General features: G+C 40.9%; 1 protein-coding gene across 4 annotated transcripts in view; it reads right to left on the reverse strand.

Moving 5' to 3' along the window:
- The window catches only part of mix23 (mitochondrial matrix import factor 23), a 60,194-nt gene that overhangs the window by 20,434 nt on the left and 17,669 nt on the right, over positions 1-22,091 (reverse strand). For all 4 annotated transcript variants that reach the window (XM_088360311.1, XM_088360309.1, XM_088360313.1 and 1 more), the window contains one exon: positions 17,295-17,420. In XM_088360311.1, coding sequence (XP_088216437.1) covers positions 17,295-17,420 — 126 coding nt within the window. The remainder of the gene's footprint in view (positions 1-17,294; positions 17,421-22,091) is intronic.

Here is a 22,091-nt window from a genome sequence, read left to right on the forward strand (position 1 = left end):
CTTGCAAAATAAGTTAGAGTGAGCACCACTCTAACATTTTGGTGCCGTGACCCGGATCCCTCACATACCCACTGCTGGTGGACGGAGGACGACGTGCTGCATTGTTGACAAGCCAGCGTCCATTAGGAGGACCTGGAAAAGAAAGACCTGGGAAGAAAAGTCTTTGCTGGGCCAGCATCTTAGGTCTGCCTTCGTCTGACAACAGTGGATTGACGGGATCCGGAAGCGCAACGAACTAGGGGACAACTAAGTAAAAGCCCTAAAGTAAAGTTGTGGCGAAACGCGTAAAAGTGCATAGGAAAATATACAAGTAAATAGGCAGGACAGAAGATCTTAAGTCTTGTGGAAGGTGGGGGTGTTGGAGAGTCCCTCTCTGGATGAAGTGGCTCTTTTGGAGCAGTGGTTCTCAAACTGTCTTATATATTTTTGTAAAATCTCCCGTGTCCGTGTACCCCTATTTGACAACCACTGTTCTAAAAAGTACTACTTCGCGTTGGCAGGGCTGGGTAACAGGACCATTGTCTTTAGTTTCCAGGGAAGGAGGGGGTGTTGTAGAGTCCCCCTCCGGATGAAGCAGCTCTTTTTTTATCGAGGACTTTGCGTAGGCAGGGATAAAAAAACTTGTGTGGTTGAGAGAGTGACAGATAGGATAAATTGACTAAAGAGCAGTACTAGCAAAAAACACAGGCAAGAAATTTGTTGAAAGGTCAATTTAAACCTGCATTGAGGATCCTCAAAGAAAAAAAACCTTGAAAAAAATTGTAAAAACTAAAATACCAAATTAAGATGGGAAATAAAAACAGTAAATCTCTAGCTCTTGAAGGAGATGAGAAGTACATGACGAGTAGATTTTCTAATTGTATGCAATACATGCCAAAGTGGAAGAAAAAGTATGGACGACAAGGAAAGTTGAAAGTTGAAATGTGGAACGTAGTGGTAGAACTTTTGGAGGAGAGTGTGGCTCGGAAGCCAAAGGGATTGAGAAAGGAAAGAAATTAGAGAGAATTGAAATGTGCTGGAGTGTGGTTGAAAGCTTCACAGGAGAGAAGAGAACAAATTCAAGAGAAAAAACATAGAAAGATGAAAAATGATGAGGTCACAAGTGTTTGTCAGACCAGAACACAATAAGGCCCCAGTGCGCAGGCGCAAGGCCGCAGCTCAAGGCGCGGCTCAAGCAAAGGGGGCAAGAGGAGATTCCGCTCCTATGCAATTCATGTATCCAAATTTAGAAGACCTGAAGCCTCCCCCATATGACAGCAAAACATGTCATTGTCAGATAATTAGAACATTTACTACATTATTAGAACTCCTGTACATACATGACATATGACAATGCTGATTGTATGCCCAATGACAAATGACCAGAGATCAAATTATATGCGCACACTAAAGTTAAAATTTGCAAATCAAGTGGTAAAGAAATGCAAATTGCTTCTAAAAGATGAATAAAGAATTAGAATGTGCTGTCCTCGCGTGCGTGGGCGGGACCGGCTTCATGATCGACTGCAGGAAATGGCCAGACTGTGACGAATCATTGGTGCCGGGCCTCCACCTTTCATGCGCGAGAGCTGTGCATGTGTGTGCGTATGTGTTAAAATGATAAAATTGGCTAAACTTTTAGTGCAAAGAAATTTGCATTTGCATTGCAAAACAGAAACAATTTTGAAAAATAAAAATGGGAGGAAAAGAGAGAAATCTGTTTGCTGGCAGAAACTGATCCACACTAGTGCATATTACCGTATTTTCCGGACTATAAGTCGCTCCGGAGTATAAGTCGCACCAGCCATAAAATGCCCCAAAAAGTGAAAAAAAACCATATATAAGTCGCTCCGGAGTATAAGTCGCATTTTGGGGGCAATTTATTCTACAAAATCCCACACCAAAAACAGTCATGAACGAGCAACAACAGGCTAAACGATAGCAACAACAGGCTAAACGATAGGTATGCTAACGTGACAAACACAAACAAAGAGCTGAGAACGGGCCTGACGTAACATATAGAGTGATTAAGGACAACTATTACATAAATAACATGTTTATAAAACCATGGGTGTCACTCCAATTCATTAAATAGCAACAACAGGCTAAACAATAGGTATGCTATCGTGAGAAACGCAAACAAAGAGCTGAGAACGGGCCTGACGTAACATATAGAGTGATTAAGGACAACTATTACATGAATAACATGTTTATAAAACCATCGGTGTCACTCCAATTCATTAAATAGCAACAACAGGCTAAACGATAGATATGCTAACGTGACAAACTCAAACAAAGAGCTGAGAACGGGCCTGACGTAATATATAGAGTGATTAAGGACAACTATTACATGAATAACATGTTTATAAAACCATGGGTGTCACTCCAATTCATTAAATAGCAACAACAGGCTAAACGATAGGTATGCTATCGTGACAAACACAAACAAAGAGCTGAGAACGGGCCTGACGTAACATATAGAGTGATTAAGGACAACTATTACATGAATAACATGTTTATAAAACCATCGGTGTCACTTCAATTCATTAAATCCATCGATCGTTCTTTGTCAACAATGGGTGCGCACGGCTGAGGGCGCTTGCACTTCAAAATATTCCACAGGCTCATATAACGATAGATAAACTATATTTCAAATAACTATAATACAAGCCAATAGTATTATCAAACCATCCGTGCACTTTAATTCCATTAAATCCAACGATCAAATTCCTCGTCCTTTGTCAACATCGCCGTGTGTGCGCCCTGACGTCAGCCTCGTCTTTATTCCACAGATCTACTATATAACTATATTGTAGCGTTAACAAAGTACAAGGATAGACGTGGGTTTGGTAAACGGCTCTTTATTAAACAAAACAAACTTCCAAGCGTGTGGCGGCGTGGACTTCCAGACAGACCGGGCGTGCGTAATGGCCATGTCCGAGCCCCGCGCACCGTTCGCGGACAACCACTCGGCCGAGCGCCGGCCCCCGACTCAGTAGAGTAGGACCGGGCGTGCGTAAAAGCCATAATAGTTTTTCAAACCTTCTATGTCACTCCAAATCCTTAATTCCTTCAAACTCTTTGTCCTCCGTGTCACTTAGAAATGATCACCGCTAATGATGCCGGTAGTCCTTGTGTGGGCACGTTTGTATGTAAACAACCGCCGCGCCGCGCTACTGACGTCACTTGAAATAGTAATCCATTGGTACATCACGGTTCTCCAAACTTTCTTTCTGCTGCTCGATTACTGTTTTCAGCTGCATATTTTACAACTTGAAGTTTGTAACCTGCAAAATATGAGTTTATTTTTGGTGCCATTTTTCTTAAGCCCACCCAGTTGATGAGTCACGGCCAACGGTGAAACTTAGAGCGCCCTCATCCAGTGAAAATATATATTTTTTTGGTTGTTTTATCAAAGTCAAAGTCTGCTTTATCGTTGATTTTTTTTTATATACTAAGACACGCAAAGAGATTGAAATTACGTTTCCACTATCCCTTGGTGAGATAGTACACATATGCATACAAGCAACACAAAAAAACCCAAGAAGGCACAAACAATGAATAAATAAGAGTGTTGAATAAATGATAAATACACAAATAATAATAAATAATAATAATAAATATAATAGGAGCAAAAATGGAGCAAGTGTACATACAGCAGACAGTGGACTTGGATATGGTGCTTTAAAGTGTTAATTGCTTTATTTGATGTTTTCTCTATTTTTTATGTTTTGAATATGTTCAAGATAAAGATATAAAAGCATGTGAAGTGATCAACTATACTAAAAATAACATGGGAAGTGGTCAACTATACTTGTAAGTGATGTCTTAATGATCAAGTAAAAATTTGTGAAAAAAAAACATATAAGTCGCTCCTGAGTATAAGTCGCCCCCCCCACCCAAACTATGAAAAAAAACGCGACTTATAGTCCGGAAATTACGGTAGTGTCGAGCCCTCATGAGAAATTCAAAGAAAAAAAAAGCCAGAACATGCTTTCAGGAATTGGAAGAAGCAAAATTGTGAATTTAAGACATTGCAATGCTACATTTAATAGGAATAATTGATTGGTTGTGTTATAACATTATACAGACTTCTATATATGAGTTAAAACCGAGAGATTGAGTTTTTTAAATTTAAGAACAAAGAAAAAATTCAGATTAATTTGCCAACAGTTTTTTGTGTTGAGTTTTTTTTTCTTTTTGATTGGTGGATTTTTCTATTAGGTAAAATTAGGATAAGGGTCATGAGTTGAGTATGCTATATGAATGTTGTATGGAGAACTTAGATAAATTGAGACCAATGTGATGGAAAGACTCCTGAATGAAATGAAAATACAGGTTGAATGGTTGAAGTTGTTGGAGACGACTATGGAAAATTAGTAGAGCGACTTTGGAGAAAGAGTGATTTTGAGTAAGTTAAATGCTAAGAAAAAAAAGTTGCTTTTGGATTGATAATTAACTAGCGATAGAAACTGGACAACCAGTGACACATGCAGAAGATGTGTGAACTGGGAAATTGAGAAGCGTTTTGGAAAGAAAGTCAAATTAAATGATGATAGAATCATCTGTAGTTAAGAACACATCCTCCCAAAAAGTTTGACAAGGTGTGAGGCATGGGCGTTACCAAGCCTCAGAAGGGGGGAGGGAGTAGGACAGATAACGAAAGATAGTAGAAATACAACACTTTACGACATGGATTCTCTATTACATTTGGCGTCACACCATTAAGTTAAAATTTTCTCAAGCTTTTCAAACTTTTGCTTGAAGCAATCGGAAGATGATTGAAAAGTGACTAAATAAGCTATGGGGAAGTGGTGTAGGTGTTAAGGGCACGCGCTTATGCGCTTCCCTGGCTAATCAACACTTGTTTGAATGAAAAGGAGGAAGGGGAATTGGCTGGGCTTCCTGAAAAACTGTGGACAAAGGGGCCATCTGATGTAGGACTTTTAACGTCCATTACCCCAGTACAAATCCAACCAAGATCAGAGAATCTCCTTTAAAACAGGACGCAATAAATGGGATAGCCCCTGTCATAAATGGTCTTTGGTTAGCAGGAACCATTAGGAAGTGCTCAAACTCTTCCCGCAAACACTCCTATTTGCCCAGTTCAAAAGGGCAATAAAATTGACTACAAGAGTTGCAAAAAACAGACGAAGAACAGTCCTTGGCAGATAGCATGATCAGACCACTCAAACTGAAAGATGTGTCAAATGCAAATTTACTGCCGCCTGATCTTTCTTCCCCACAGGTCAACAACCGCTCCAAGCCAGGAGACTGAGACGACATAAAGCATAATAGCATTAAAAATGACATTCTGACAAAACTGAAACTGTCTAAAAATCTAAAAAACAGTAGTAATTTACAGAGAGCCCTTCTTGTTTCTAAGAATTTATTCAAAGGTAACTAATTCTAAAATGTCCTGTCCTCTTTTGTTTAACCTTTCTAAAACCACAGAAAATTGTAAATGTTGGCACTCATATTTGTCCAACAAAAGAAGGCATTCATTAATGAAAACTATATAAAGGTAGTCAAAAAGGACAAACTGGGCCAGCCATGGTGGGAGGGACCATTCCAAGTCTTGCTTACTACCCCCACTGCACTGAACATTGCTGGAAGACCCAGCTGGTTTCACCTCTAGCTACTGGACGTTACAGAGAGTGCTGTACCCCATTTTCGGAGTGGGAGTAAGTCTGACTACAAAGGGGCCTCGTCGTTTAAGGTGGGGCGTCTCAATGTTGGTGAAGAATGAAATCCATAAGATCCCCACTCTGACTAGGCAATGGGAAATATCGGTGTCTCTGTCATCCTAGTAGCAATGGGGCTCCACATGCCAGGTGGATCCTCTGCTGCGTTGTGGTTGGAGCGTGCTATGGTCTATGGGCTCGTCTGAATAGACCAATTGACAATGTCGACCGAGGAAAAAGATGGTCACATGATGAGAACTTTGAGGACTGGTCGTGGGACCCCAGAAACCCACACGGAACCAACACTTGGTACCTGTGTGTGACGTTCACTGTGAGATCCCACACACAGGAGGGATACTATGTGTGTTCTAAACCCCCCCTTCCTCCACGCAAGTTCACCTGGAGGTCAGAACAATGACTGTCACTGAAACGAAACGCATGACGTCTGTGGGAGGGGTTGGATTTCAACACCGTGCTGTCACAGTCAGTGATGCTACCCCTACCATCCTGGACTCAGAAAAGAACCTGTGATTGAACTCTTTTGGATTAGTCCCAATGTGACTGTTGAAGGACGATAGATGCCACAAGTGGCCTAAACAAAAATGCTACCTGGAATGGACTACACATGTTTCATCCAAGAAAATGAAACCCAGAAATGCATTAACAACTGCTCTCCAGGAGGAAACTGGATGGGAGCTTTGGACATCACCGCTGAGTGCCAGGATAGGAGAGCCATTTCAAGTGGTCGGGGATCTCCTACCAACATGGCTGCACCATCGGATGGGACCTACTTCATTCAGAATGGCTCGTGGCTTTGTGGTCATAAGAGTTGTCCAATGCTGCCCGCCAACTGGACACGAGTGTGTGCACCAGTGTGAGTGACCGACCACACCTACAGGATACAACATCATCAGCTGACGACAGCATACAACTCTTCTGGACGTCGACACAGGGCTGTTGCAGCCTTTGAACCACATTACCCCGTCTGGGGTGCAAATGTCCCTGACAGCCACAAAGTATGGTCCATTGGAGACAAATTTGTTCATGCGCGTTTTCCATGGATCGGAGTTGGAAAACACTCACGCTTCATCGAGACACTGAACTATCGTTTCCAATCTTTTCTGAATCTCTTTTGCTGCTGGACAAAACAGAGAGATTCAGGCTATTAGACTGATGGTCTTGCAAAACAGGTAGATTCTGGACTTGATGACTGCAGAGCAAGGTGGCATGTGCCACATCATTGGGATTTCCTGTTGCACATACATTCCAGGAGTTAATGACGCTCACATCAACGACGCCATGAACTCACTGAAAAATTTACAGCAGGCCATGTCGGAGGATAAAATCCCACATCAATGGGATTTCTTTTCATGGCTATTCTCTGGCGCTTGGTGGCAACTGCTGCTAAAACTTGTGACTCCTATGCTTGTTGTGCTGGTATTGTTGTGCTCGTTTACGACCTGTTATCGTCTCATGTTTGAAGTCAGCTGTATCAAGATCTGTGTCTTCTACCGTCGCTGAAGTGCAAATACAGCATCTCAAGCATGTGAATGTGATGATTTTAATGCGCTGCGGACAGAAGATTGCGATAATGCTGATTGGCTGAACGTTTTTCAGAGAAACTTGATGATTTGACCGTCGAAGATGCCTCAAAAGTGATGAATACAATGATGTTTCTGTGTTTTTATTTTTATCATTCTATCTTCATTATATTTTCTTGCTTAAGTTTGTTAATCGGGGTGACATCATCATATGATAAACAGGAGGGATATGTTAGGGTTGATAGATTAGTTTGATCCTATGCTTATGTTGGAATGTAACCTGTAATAATTAACCAAACGTGTCCTGTCTTAACAAAAGTAGTAGAACAAAATGCTACAATCTTTTGAACTGATTGACCAGCTGCAGAGGAAGCAATCAAAGTTGTTCTGCTTACACAACGTTGGAAAACACCCCTGCTATGCTTTGACCAGAAGCCAGGGGCTTCAACCCCATCCTGTCCACTCTCACCCCCACTCTCACCCCGCACCCTGCTGCTGTCAATAAAAATGCTCTTGCAAGAGGCCTGAGTCAGACTTCGTTCGATCTTTGTTGTATGCAGAGTGACGAACAAGCTCTCCACTTGCAAGTGTTCAAAAAGCATACTGTCTCCCGTGTGGTTCTTGCAAAATAAGTTAGAGTGAGCGCCACTCTAACAACATTGACAGTTTAAAATGCTCAATACACAAAAGGCTTAGTGTCATTTTAAGGGACAGTTCACTGGGCTGAACATCGGCACTTATATAATAGGTCTATATGCAAACATATCAGTAGTAAGACATGACACTAAAAGAATATGTTGTGATTTAAAGGCTTTTTGGGATCATATTGACGGGAAACTGGGCCATCTGCATTTGGCACTCACTTCCTGTTTTTTTTCGCCCTATCTCTGTCCACCCACTTCACAGTAAACAAAGAGACAAGCATTGTAATGCGCATTGATACTTAGCTTGGTTTGTCATGTTTGTTAGGGTTTTTCAGATTATCCTTATCGTATGATTATGTTGGAATGCAACCGGAAATGAATAAGATAACTTGTCCCATCCTACACAAGGTCGTAAAACACCCCCTGATATGTTTTGACTAGAGCACAAGGGCTTCCTATTCAGCCTACTCTTACCCCCACTCTGTTTCTCTTAATAAATATGCCCTTGCAGGAGGGAGAGTTTTAGACTTCACTCCTTCAACGTGTGAGCTCTCCAACTGCAGGTGTCTAAAAGGACTTGCTTGTCTCTCGTGTGGTTCTTGCAAAATAAGTTGGAGTGAGCAAATCTCTAACATTTTGGTGCCGAAACCCGTGATCCCTCATACCCGCTATCTGTCTGACGAAGAAGGACGTGCTGCATTGTCGACAAGCCAACGTACATTAGGAGGACCTGGAGAAGAAAGTCCTGGGAAGAGAATTCTTCGCTGGGCCAGCATCTTAGGTCTGCCTTCGTCTGACAGAGGTGGATTGACGGGACCCGGCATGCAACGAACCAGGGGACAAGTAAGTTAAAGGCCTGAAGTTGTGTGATTGTGTTGTTGTGAAACGCGTAAAAGGCCACAGGTGCACGAGAGATACGGCTTTGGTTTATCCGAGCTATGAGATACGGCTTTGGTTTATCCGAGCTATGAGATACGGGTTTGGTTTGTCCGAGCTATGAGATACGGCTTTGGTTTGTCCGAGCTATGAGATACGGCTTTGGTTTATCTGAGCTATGAGATACGGCTTTGGTTTGTCCGAGCTATGAGATACGGCTTTGGTTTGTCCGAGCTATGAGATACGGCTTTGGTTTATCTGAGCTATGAGATACGGCTTTGGTTTGTCCGAGCTATGAGATACGGCTTTGGTTTGTCCGAGCTATGAGATACGGCTTTGGTTTGTCCAAGCTATGAGGTCTAAAAAAAGCGCTGGAGTTTGTGTGATTGAGTGTGTGACTGGTAGGATAAATTGACAAAATAGCAGTTCTAGCATTGATCCACGGCATTAATACAGGCTAGTAATTTGTTGAAAGGTCAATTTAAACCTGCATTGAGGATCCTCAAAGAAAAAAAAATTGTAAAACCTTAAACTACTAAAATTAAAGTTAAAAGATGGGAAATAAGAACGGTAAATCTCTTGCTCTGCTCTTCTTTGAGATGAGAAGTTCATGGCGAGTAGATTTCTTAATTGTATGCAATACATGCTGAAGTGAAAGAAAATGTATGGAATACAAGGAAATTTGAAATGTGAAAGAAGTGGTAGAAGTGCTAGAGTGTGGTTGAAATCTTCACAAAGAGATGAGAACGATTTCAAGAGACAAAAGCTAGAAAGATGAAAACCGATGAGGTCACAAGTGTTTGTCAGACCAGGAGACAATAAAGCCCCTGTGAGCAGGTGCAAGGCCGCAGCTCAAGCCGCGGCTCTAGCGAGGGGCAAGAGGAGTTTAATAATAATAATAATAATAATTTTGAGGTGGCGAATTACAAATGTCTAGAGATCAAATTGTGCGTATGTGTTAAAATGATGAGGATTGGCTAAACTTTTAGTATGAAGATATTTGCTAGACTGTTGTCTATTCAATTTACACCGCAGAACAGAAACAATTTGGACAGATAAAAATGAGAGGAAAAGAGAGAAATCTGTTTGCGAGCAGAAACTAATCCACACTAATGCATGTTAAGTGTCGAGCACACATGAGAAATTCGAAGAAAAAAAAACAAACAAAAAAACCGACGGAACATGCTTTCAGGAATTGGAAGAAGCTAAATTGTGAATTTAAGATTTTGCAATGCTACATTTAAAAGGAGTAATTGATTGGTTGTGTTATAAGATTATGCAAAATTCTAAATGCAAGCTAAATCTGAGAGATTGAGTTCTTCAAATTTAAAAACAAAGAAAAAATTCAGATTAATTTGCCAGTTCTTTGTTTGAGTTAAGTTTTTTTTTTGAATTGGTGGATTGTTCTACCAGGAAACTTGAGTTGAAAATGATATATGAATGTTGTGTGGTGAGCTTGGATGAAATGGGACCAATGTGATAGGAAGACTCCTTTTTGGAGACTGTGTGAGATGCATATGATGAGCATTGATGAATGAGTGCCTGAATGAAAGGTTGAATAGTTGACGTCGTTGGCGACTACTATAGAAAATTAGTAGAGCGACTTTGATGAAAGAGTGATTTTGAGCAGGTTGAATGCTTAAAAGAAAACGTAGCTTTTGGATTGATAATTAACTAGAGAAAAAACTGGAGAACCAGTAACACATGTAGAGGATGTGTGAACTGAGAAATTAAGAAGCGTTTTGGAAAGAAAGTCAAATTAAATGATGATGAAATCATATGTAGTAATACAACACTTTACTACATATGGATTCTCTAAATCATACAATAGAGTAAAATAAAATATACATTTTGATTTGTATTCAAATTTCTAAGATTCTTGTGATAAACAATGAGAAAACGATTGAAAAGTAACTAAAGAAACTACAAGAAAGTGAAAATGTCTAATCATTTGCTAGCTGAGTTACTCCCCATTCGGGAAGGCCATCCATTTACTTGCTAAGCTAGTTGTCAAAACAGTCCAATTGCCACGAAAAGTAGCTATGTGCACGTGTGCAGTACACACACACACGAGACTGATAAGGTGTCAAGAGGTAACAAGCTTGCAGATAGATTCCACAAAGCTGCAGCGCAAAAGACACTTCAAATTTTATATACACAAGAAGCACATTAAATCACTGAAACATTTTAAAAGATGTGCAGCGACAAAGTCCATAGAGAGAAATTCCATTGTGGACGAAAAGAGGGGCAAGATTAGAGAATGGCTTCTATAAATGACCAGAAGACAGACCTATCCTACCAAAGAACCTATGCAAATGGGCAGCAATATTGAGCCATGGTGCGTGTCACATGGCTCAAGAGGAGGGATAGTGGGGCAGGTCAGTCAGCTTTATACAACATATGGATTTGATTCATATTCAAAACATTTTCAAAACAAAACCAACATTTTTTTTTTTTTTTGTAGAGCTTGTTTCAACAAAAACACTGAATGCCTTCAATTTAAAATATCAATTTGACCTTTGCAGGATGATCAGCTGTGTCGGATCTGGACTGCCATGAAAGTATGATGTTTATATGTGTACTTTGTCAACAACCGCTGTAGATGTTAAAGAATGGGATGAATATGGGATGAATATCTAGAATGAATGTGGATAATTTGTTTCAGGTAACTAACTATAAGAGTAACTGAAAAAAAGAAACAATTGATTGCTTATAGCAAAACAAGCTGCAAAGACAGAAAAAATTGAATATGTCATATGTATGAATTTGCGATCGATTATTTATGTTGTACCGTTGCCATTGACCAAAGATTGTGTGAAATCTGTCACGTCTACTGGATTGTGAAATGTGTGACATATAATATCCATTGAGAGAAAAAAGAAAAAAAAAAAAGAAGCCATTGCTTTCAGAGAATGTAGTCAAGCAAAATTGTATATACATCAACATGCCAAGATCTGGGGAAAAAGCTGGTAAAAACCAAAATATCTTTAAATTTGAGAGGCGACGATGATTTGACCGAAATTGATGCAATTTGAGTCCCTAGAGGAGTTCCTGATTAATAAGAATTAAATGACCAAATTGCAGCGGGATGGGAGTCCTCCATTTGCTGCTGGTGAACGATGAACAAGAACGTAGACAGAATAAATTACATCCATTACAACGTGCAGAAATTGGGCAAACGGACACAAGCGGGGCTCGAGGCAGTGCATGAACAGCTAGCCACGCCTTCCCTAATGTCGATCCAGAACCACAATGCTCATGGTATGTTGTTGTCTGAGAAAGGAGGCATCTGCGCAATGTTTGGAGAACAATGCTGCATCTTCATCCCCAACAACACCGCCCTTGATGGGAGCCTGACGGATTGCAGGCCTGCGATCCCTCAAAACGAGGATGAAAGAGCACTACAAGTGGATGACTGCTTTTGGGAAGTATAACGCCATTGTGTCCTCAATTTTACCATCAGTTGCAGTGTTGCTGCTATGCTCACCTTGTATGGATGTTGCATACCATGTCTTCGTGCTCTGTTTAATCGTCTCGTCACTACAGTAATATCGCCCATGGAGGACGAGATTGCTCAGATATACCTAATGTCGGAGCGGCAACATGATGATGTTGATGGCAAAATCCCTACATCTGTGTTACCAGACTTTTCTCAGATCCGTGGGATTCTGAATGATGACATCGCAACGTTTATCCTTTGGTGTAAACATATTTGTCCTCATGAATGTGATCCGACGACTGAGAGTCGAGAAAAGGGGTTGTTTACGGTGATGTGTGAATTTGAGCAAATATGTGATAAGCAGTTGGGAAAAAATGTTAGAATAATTGGTTTTGTAGAAGCACTGGCCGGCCTGAACCAGAGGTCTCATACCTTCGCTCAAAGCCAACACATCTGCCAAGTTTTAGGGAGTTCTTATACTCCCTTCCTTGTCTATCTGTGAGAGGCCCTCACTAGTTATGAACAGGGCACCTTTGTTCCTTGTTTAGCTAAAGAGAATTTCATTATTATACCTTGTAGTTTCTATTTATGAATTGTTGTTGACCGGGACAGTTTTTAAGTTATCCCATATTTACTCAATGTTTGGTTAAGTAGACTTCATGCAAGTGATCGCACATCTACTTAACGTTTGTTGGAGTGTATGCACGAGAGGTATCTGATGATTTACTCATCATTATTATTGTGTGAAGCGTAGCAAGAAAGTCTAGAGCATTGTTTTACAGGGACACGGCATCCAGGAGTTGGATATCAACACCGTGCTGTCACAGTCAAGGGTGCCGACCCTTACGGCCCTGGACTTGCAGACGGTGCCTGTGATCAGCTATTCTGGACAATGTGACTATTGAAGGATGAACAATACCGCAAGTGGCCTACACAGAGAGACCAGCTGGAGTGAATTACACGTTACATCCAAGGTAACGTGACCCACGTCTGCGTTAACGATGACTGCTCTCCAGGAGAAGACTGGATGGGAGCTTTGGACATCGCCGCTGTGTGCCAGGATGAGAGAGCCGTTTTCAAGGTGTAAGGGCTCTACTACCAACATGGCTGCACCATCGGACAGGACCTACTTCGTCCAGAAGTTCAGAAGCACTGCCTCACCTGCATCCTATGAGTGCACGTGCCTGTTCAGAACGGATTGTGGTTTTGTGGTCACAAGAGTTGTCCGATGCTGCCTGCCAACTGGACACAAGTGTGTGCGCCAGTGTGAGTGACAGACCACACCTACAGACTAGAACATCATCAGCTGAGGAAAACACGAGCACATATACAACTTCTTAGACGTGACAGATGGGATAATGATAATGAGACGTGGATTGCGTAGATGCTGTTCTGTTGAGCATGTTTTACGAAAACTTGTTGATTTGACCATCAAAAATGCTTCGCAAGTAATGGATACAATGATGTACTGTTTCTGTGTTTTTCTTTTTATTTTTTTTATTGATAGCATTCTGGCCGCCTAAGGCAGAGGGACCGTGTGAGAATTTTCCTGCTAATAACATCTGGCCAGCAGGTTTTTCGCTTACACAATAAGTTTGATCTGGGGTATTAAGGTAGTACCACATCTTCACTGGAAAGTGTTGCTATCATTGTTTGTTGTTTTTTATTTTTATTATTCTTCTTTCTTCATTATACATATATATATATGTTTTCTTTTACCTGTCTTTGTTGTTTGGGGTGGCATAATCATATGATAAAACAGGAGGGAGATGTTAGGGTTTTTCAGATTATCCTTATCGTATGATTATGTTGGAATGCAACCGGTAATGAATAAGATAACTTGTCCCATCCTACACAAGGTCGTAAAACACCCCCTGATATGTTTTGATTAGAGCACAACGGCTTCCTATTCAGCCTACTCTTACCCCCACTCTGTTTCTCTTAATAAATATGCCCTTGCAGGAAGGAGAGTTTTAGACTTCACTCCTTCAATGTGTGAGCTCTCCACCTGCAGGTGACTAAAAGGACTTGCTTGTCTCTCGTGTGGTTCTTGCAAAATAAGTTGGAGTGAGCAAATCTCTAACAATGTTCTGTTGTCACCTCGTGCTCAAAATGTTGATTTTTAGATGTCAAAATTTATATGCACATTCCTCCCTTTTTCATTTTGTAGGAATTTACATTTAAGGGATTTACATTTTTGCTTAACACACAGGATTTAGAAGACACAAGTTAATTGTAGTGTTGTTTACGGTAAGAATTTTCAATCTAATTTACTAATAAAGGTTACTGGGATTGTGAGAATGTCTGGAAAACAACAGAGTGACTGCAGGTAGTGGGATGTGCCCAAAACAGGAGGATGCGACGGCAGAACCGAAACTCCACACCCAGATGGTTTCACTGTGATAAGACAATATAACTCCTTATTTGGCAATGCATCTGGGCCTCCATGCCCAATAAAAGTGTTAAATGTGAATTCAAATAGCCTGGAATGTTCCTTTAATGCTCCACAAACCATACACAAATCTCCACAAATCTCACAAACTTTCCATAGGGTATTGTGAGATTTGTAACCCCCTCCTACCAGGTCGAATGCAATAACCTTCCCTTTGATGAAATTTCAGTATTGCACACCACTTTATTCTCGTCCTTTTTAGTAAAATGTAACCAATCTTTGGAGCGCTTCTGCCTCACAGGTGCCATCATTGTTTACGTTGCTATGCATGTTGCGTAGCGTGCGCAACGCACATAGTGACGTAATTCGCGCTGACTGGGATCGCTAAGGGAATTGTTAGCAAAATAGCAAACAGTTCCAAGGAATTGGTAACATGGGAACTGGTTCTCAAGAACCGGTTCTCAATTCCCATCCCTTGTGAGTGGTTATTAATGAAGTTACTGATTACAGTCATTTTCTCACACAACCTTATGAGTGGTTAAGTGCAATGAAAGGACAAAATATTCTTTTATTGTTATGTGTAGAAAGAGCACACACCACTTTTGAAGCTCTACACTCTTTCAAAATGGTGGCTACTTTCGGCTTTTCCCCGGAGGGGTTGCCGCAGCGAAACACCCGTTTTTGTCTAGATGATTTGCATGAGAAGTGTTTGGCACAGTTTTTACACCGGATGCCCTTCCTGACGCAACCCTCTGCATTTACCCGGGCTTGGGACCGGCACAGGAGAGACACTGGCACGTTACACTCTTTCACAATCATTCTATCTTATTAAGGATTCAGAAAACCATAGCCTGCAACTATGGCATTACATTTTCCTTATGTACAACTTTTTTTTAAAAATTTAATACTTTTGAAAATATTATAGCTACTGTAACAGATTATCAACAATAGACTAAATCATTAAAATAAACGTGCGTGCGTTGATGCATAATGCATTGATTAGCTTGTTAGCTTTGGCGCCGGGTTTGTGTATGCGCAGCTAAAAGTGTTGTGGTGAGGGGGTGTGGTTACTGTCTATTGTGCATGTGCAGTTCACTGTTATTGCCTCCCGACAGGCTTTCCTGTCTGTCAATCAAGCGATGGGATGGATTGAAGCCGATAGATTTTTTTTTTTTTTTATGTCATGCGATCGACCAGTAGTAGCTTACTTCAGTGACGCCCTTGACCACGGTTGCTAGAATGCTGAAAGCGATGTGACCCAGTAATTTATTAGTCGTACTGAAACATACTGAAACATTTTGGCAGAGCGCTGTGCACAACCAGTATGGATCAACAAATTCATCAATTGATCCATATATAAGGCGCTCTGCATTATAAGGCGCACTGTTCTTTTGAGTGAATTTTAAGTTTGTAAGTGCGACTTATAGTCCAGGAAATACGGTTTACCTTTCCAAAAAGTAATTGAATTACTCCTTCATAAATGAGTGGGGTAGTTGGACCAAGTTAGAAGCCAAACCGTATCACTTTCATATGGAATGGGAGTTGGACTCTACGTCATTGACTGGCTTAAGCACAGCACCATCTAGTGGATGCATACCACAACCCTAACCCTCGTCAATCCCAGTTTGATGTAGTAGCTTCTTTTCTATGTGCCTTTTAATCCGGTGCGCCCTATATATGAAATAATTTCTAAAATAAAAAAATCAGCCAGCACTTAATACAAATCGGGAAAAAGCGGATAGTGGCTCCGAAATTTAATTCGTCATCAAATGGTATTTACTACTTTTTATTGGCCTTATTTTTCACTAATTTCATTTCATATACAACCTCGCCGATACCCTGCCTACAGACAATTTATAATGTTCAATTGGTCCACGCTACATGTTCTTGGAATGTGGGGGAAAACTGGACTAGCTGGTGGAAACCCACACAGGCATAAGCAGAACATGCAAACTCGACACAGGAAGGCTGGAGTCGGAATCCAATCCTGCACTTCTGGACTGTGAGGCGGACGTGCTCATCAGTGCTCCACCGTACCACTGTAAAATGTGCTATATAAATAAAGTTGTATTTTATTGCTCCATTACTGTTTCGTGATGGAGTGGTTTGAATGCCCCAGTGATTCTAGGAGCCAAGTTCTCTTGGGCTTTATACCCCCCATAGCAAACAAGTCCTGGGTGAAGGACCAGACAAAGCACAGCTCACGGAATCCCTTATGGTGACTGATAATATTGGACGACGTTTTCGCTTCCCCGGACGTGGGTCCACCTTTGGAGCCAGGCCTGGCTTGAGCAGTACAAGGTTTTGAACCCATAAGGGTTGTTCGGTTCCTGTATCACCAATGTTAGAGCTTGGTCAGCATTGCCGGCAGTAAGTTGGATTTGTTTCTGCTGAGGGTTGGACTCTGCCAAGGCTGTCTTTTGTCATCAACTCTCTCTGGAGTGGTTCACAGCCACATTCTAAGCGTGAATATAAACCTTGTAAACGAACATATACAGAAATTGCATCTTAATAGGCATATGGAAGGATTGATATGGATACAATTCACAAAAACACCCTGTCAGCCATTGGCATTGACCAGCAGTACTTTCTGTCACGAGTATGGAGTATAGAAAATAAGGCTGGTATTGGCCCAATACTTATACTTGTGTGTTAGTGTTCACCCATTCCTATTAGGAGGAATTGTTAGTTTGTAATAACAAAAAGTTTAATACATCTTTACACCACAAGGGCACTCACCGAATCATACAGTTGCTTGCAAGTTTGTGTAGCATCAACTTTGGCCGAGAAGGAGACTGTGGGCACGGTGGTGTTTAGGGCGTGGACGATGCGATCGTCAATGTTGCGCATTAGCCTCAGGACCTCCTGAAAAAGTTCACAAAAGAGCTGAACGAAACAACTGATAGCAACATATCTGGATGAAGCACTGTAGTTATTGGACCAATGATTATTGGATCAAAATTGATTAAAAAAAAAAATGAGCCTCTCTGTGACTGATTTAAGAGCAAGAAATGAGCAGCCTCTCTGCAGCTCAAGTGCCCTGTCACGTGGGTTTCGTATGTCTTCCGACTGTGTGAGCAGTTATTGAACGCATCACGGGTCTACTGCAGAACACGAGTGAGAACTTAAAAAAAGAAAAGAATCCTAGATTCTTAAAATGGACATTTACAAAGACAAAAGTGTCAGCCTGCCAACGGCTCAGCCAGGAGGCTCGCCCAGGACCGCATCTGTTTCCTTGTTTGGCTTGAGATGTCAACATAATCCACATGGCCCAGGCAGTAGACAAAATCCGGGGCAGATTATGCCCCGCACCTGTTTGTCTGATACAGACAGCTCTCTCTCTCACTCTATCTGCAAGCCCCGTATGTGTAAGAAATAAATGCGAGAGACATTAAATTTTGTAGGAATAAATATAAAATGAATTAATCAGAGTCCATGTTGAACGGGTGTCCAAGGAATAAATAATAAATTCATCAGAGTCCTCGTTGAACATGCCGTGACGAGAGAGACATTGCTGATAAATTGACTTACTTTTTTCAATAATGACGCTGCAAAATTATGATATGTCAAATCCTGCACTTATCTAATGTAAGCAACTGGCTCTCCATTTAAAAGGTTAAAACTCTCCTTTGTCCCCGCTGCTGTAACGCGGCTCTCATGGGGAGACGAGAGTTAAATAAGCCGGAGTTCGGAAAATATTCGTCCGAGTGCTGACCACCTCTAAGAAATTAATTCTGAAGGCATCAATTTAATCTTTTCAGGACGCCAATCCCCCTAAAGCACAGGTGTCAAACTCAAGGCCCGGGCACCAGATATGGCCCGCCACATCATTTTATGTGGCCCGCGAAGACAAATTGTGCATCAAATCCGTGCGTCATTACTAGGATTGCAAATTGTCTTCACTTTTAAGAATGTCTTTTTTTAAAAATATTTGACCAGTTTTTACTCGTCTGATTTGAAAACAAGTTATTTGTCAGTTTGTTTTGTAGCTTTTATTGTATATAATATGAGGTGGGTTGACAGTCATAATGGCCCTCCGAAAGAAGCTATGACTACAGTGCAGCCCGCGAAAAAAATGAGTTTGGCACCCCTGCTCTAAAGTCAAGCAACACGCATGTAGAGTAACTGTTCAGACATGGCGTCAGAATGACCGCACCCTTTCTACTCGCGGCTATTCTCCTTTGATTTGGGGCTTTTGTTAAATCTCGGATGAATTTAGCTGTTGTCATGTAACAGTGGGGGGAAGAGATGGTGCAAATGGTAAAATATGGATTGTTCACAGGAATAAATTGGCAGAGCTGAAATTCCAAATTTGTCCAAAAGATGGTGCCAGACCGAAACATGAGACCAAAAAGGGGCCAAAATAAGCTAAACTAGTTAAAATAGAAATAAAACAGGAACACGGTGTCGGATTGTGAGTCACGCATCGAAGCACAAATGTGATTTTTACTTTTTGATTTCTTTGCTTGGCTAAAAATGTATTCTGTAACAGCTTAAAGCAATATTGTTAGTCAATTTGATCAAGAGGCCCGCCACTGTGAGAATAGTGGCGTGACATAAATTGTTTCGAGAAGCACAAATGTGATTTTTACTTTTTGATTTCTTTGCTTGGCTAAAAATGTATTCTGTAACAGCTTAAAGCAATATTGTTAGTCAATTTGATCAAGAGGCCCGCCACTGTGAGAATAGTGGCGTGACATAAATTGTTTGGAGAAGCACAAATGTGATTTTTACTTTTTGATTTCTTTGCTTGGCTAAAAGTGTATTTCTGTAACAGCTTAAAGCAATATTGTTAGTCAATTCGATCAAGGGACCCGTCACTATGAGAATAGTGGCGTGACATAAATTGTTTAAAGAAATAGATCAAAGGTTTGGATTTTTATTTCAGAGTTAATTGAAGCGTAACTTTAAAAAGTTATTCTCATGAAACAGGAAGTGAAGAAAAGGGGAAGTGAAAGGCTTTCCCAGGGGCTAGCTGTACATTTGGTGGAAAGTAATGCGTGGTCAGGGCGGAAACATCTGCTGAAGGACAGCAGGTGTACGAGCGGGGGAAATTGACCAAACCCTGTACGAGCGTGGGAAAACTGACCAAATCCTATAGGAGCGTGGGAAACTAGGCGGTCTTACCCTATAGAGAGGATATAGGTACCAGACAAGTCTATAAAAAGTCCTGCAGGGGCAGCTACGGGGCTTTTTCTCCCAAAGAGCGCTCAAACGTGAAGAAGCCCGAGGGAGTTTCAAGATTTTTTCCAAAGTCCCGGGATCTTTGTGTGAGACGCAGGATCGCTGGTCTGAAATTAACTTGGATTTACTCCAAAAAATTGGACTGGACAACTTTGCAGAAGAAACTAGGTGAGGGGAACGACTTTTCTGTATTTTAGTGAAGGAGGGGAATAGCCATCGGGTCGCCGGTCCCCTCGAGGCCAGCCTGTTTCTCTAATTTGGATTTTAGAAGTAAGATCGAATTGATCACTCCACTTTGCTTCCACCAAAAATAGCACGCAGCTGGTATCTACTTTTTCCCTCTTTCATGAACTGTGTTTTGCAATCGAATTGTTCTGGGATTGAATGATTTTATTAACATGGGTATCAGTGAGTGAGATTGTTCGGTTTCTGGAGTAATTGAGATTTGTAATTCTATTTCATGTTTCTTCAATAAATGTGTTTTGTATATTATCTACTTCGTTGTGCGCTGATTGGTACTGAATGTGCAATCGATGGTTTGGTGTTAATTTGACAATTTGATTACCGTAATTTCCGGACTATAAGCCGCACCGGACTATAAGCCGCACCAGCTAAAATTCAGGGATATTTTTGTTTTTTTATTACATAAGCCGCACTGGACTATAAGCCGCACGTGCACATGAGTTTTTTACAAAGAAAGACAGTACACAGAAAGCCGTAAAAATCCATAAATACGCCGCGCCGCCATTTAAGCCTCAGGGTTCAAAGTAACCTTCTGAATAAAATCCATTAAAAGTTCACATTCATTACAACTTGTTTTTGGTGAGCAAAATGTCAGAAGAATTGAATTTAAATGCTGATTGATTGGGTTTCAATACAATGCAGATGGTCCAAACAGCGCCACTGCTTTGTGTAATCTCTGAGTCACATGGCAGAGTAAGAGAAAGGGTTTAGAGCCCTTTGACGCAGGTCACCTAGCGTGCATTCCTATTAAAGCTCATTATAGTCACAAGCAACACAGCCAGAATAAACAGCAGCCATAGTAATGTTTCAAAATAGTATTTTTGTTGTTGTTTTTTTCTTCAAGATAACGCACAACAGTGGTCCACAGCCTTTTTACGAGTGTATAAAAGTGATCAAGTCATCACAAAAAAATCATGAAAAAAATCTTATATAAGCCGCACCTGACTATAAGCCGCAGGGTTCAAAATTTTGGAAAAAAGTCGCGGCTTATAGTCCGGAAATTACGGTAATGTGCGGGGGGTTATTATGGTATAACATAGGACCGTAATAAATAAAAGTAACATCAGACAATTTTAGAGAATTAAATAACTTTTGTAGTTATTTGAGACACGAGTGAATTTCAATCCGTTTGAAAGTTCGCTTCGTCTGAATAAATTAACGGAAGTGTTTAAATCGGATTATTGGTTTGGTGTAGAACTGAAAGTAATTTAATTATTCGAAGGGCGCAGGCCCGTTTCCCCTTTTGACGGGCCGCGTAAAAAGTAACTCCGAACATGTTAGAGAATTAAATAACTTTCGTAAATATTTAAGGGAAGAGTGAATTTTGTTAAATGTTAATTCGTTTGAAAATTTACTTCCTCTAAATAAAATAACGACGATGGTTAAATTAAATTATTTGAGTTGGTAAAGGATAAAAGTATTTCGATTGTCCGTCGGGCGCGGCGCAGTTCCTAATTTTGTCGGGCCGCGTCAAAAGTTACACAGGACACGATCGAAAAATAGACTTGCCTTCCAAATTAATTACTGGGCAAATATAAATAGAGTAAGACATTTTTATTCGTTTTAAGAAAGTTATTATTCTTTTTAAAGCACCAAGTGGGGTGAAGCACTACGACAGTTAAGTGCTAGATCTACATATAAGAAGTTAGAATTAATAATGTAAAGTGCATTAATTTTCTTCTTAAATGCTATTATTGTCACACTCTTATTAATTCGATTCTCTTTCGAATAAACAAGTTGGTCGGCTCGCTGCTTGAGCGACCAAGTAGAACGGACCCATATCAACATTTACTTCGGCAAAACTAGTGCTTGGGTGCGCTATATAAACGAATCCCTGAGGTCTTAACAAAGACATCTAAAAATATCCGTAACATAATAAGAACTTCAAACAGTAGCGGGGATACGATGCGGTCACTTCGAATTCTTGCCTCGAATTGAGTTACTCGGCTCGAGCTTCGGGTGACTTGAGAGGGATTGGCGTCGTACAGAAATTAGATTGGTTCCGGTGGAGTTAATTTAACTCGGGTGGTTAGATTACGAACGAATCTCCGAACCAGGCTAAGACAAACCCGGGGAGCCGGGGGCACCTTATTGAAAAAGGTGCGTTTG

Source organism: Syngnathus floridae, chromosome 18 (genome assembly GCF_059516105.1).
Source record: "Syngnathus floridae isolate MCC-2025c chromosome 18, RoL_Sflo_1.0, whole genome shotgun sequence".
Taxonomy (NCBI): domain Eukaryota; kingdom Metazoa; phylum Chordata; class Actinopteri; order Syngnathiformes; family Syngnathidae; genus Syngnathus; species Syngnathus floridae.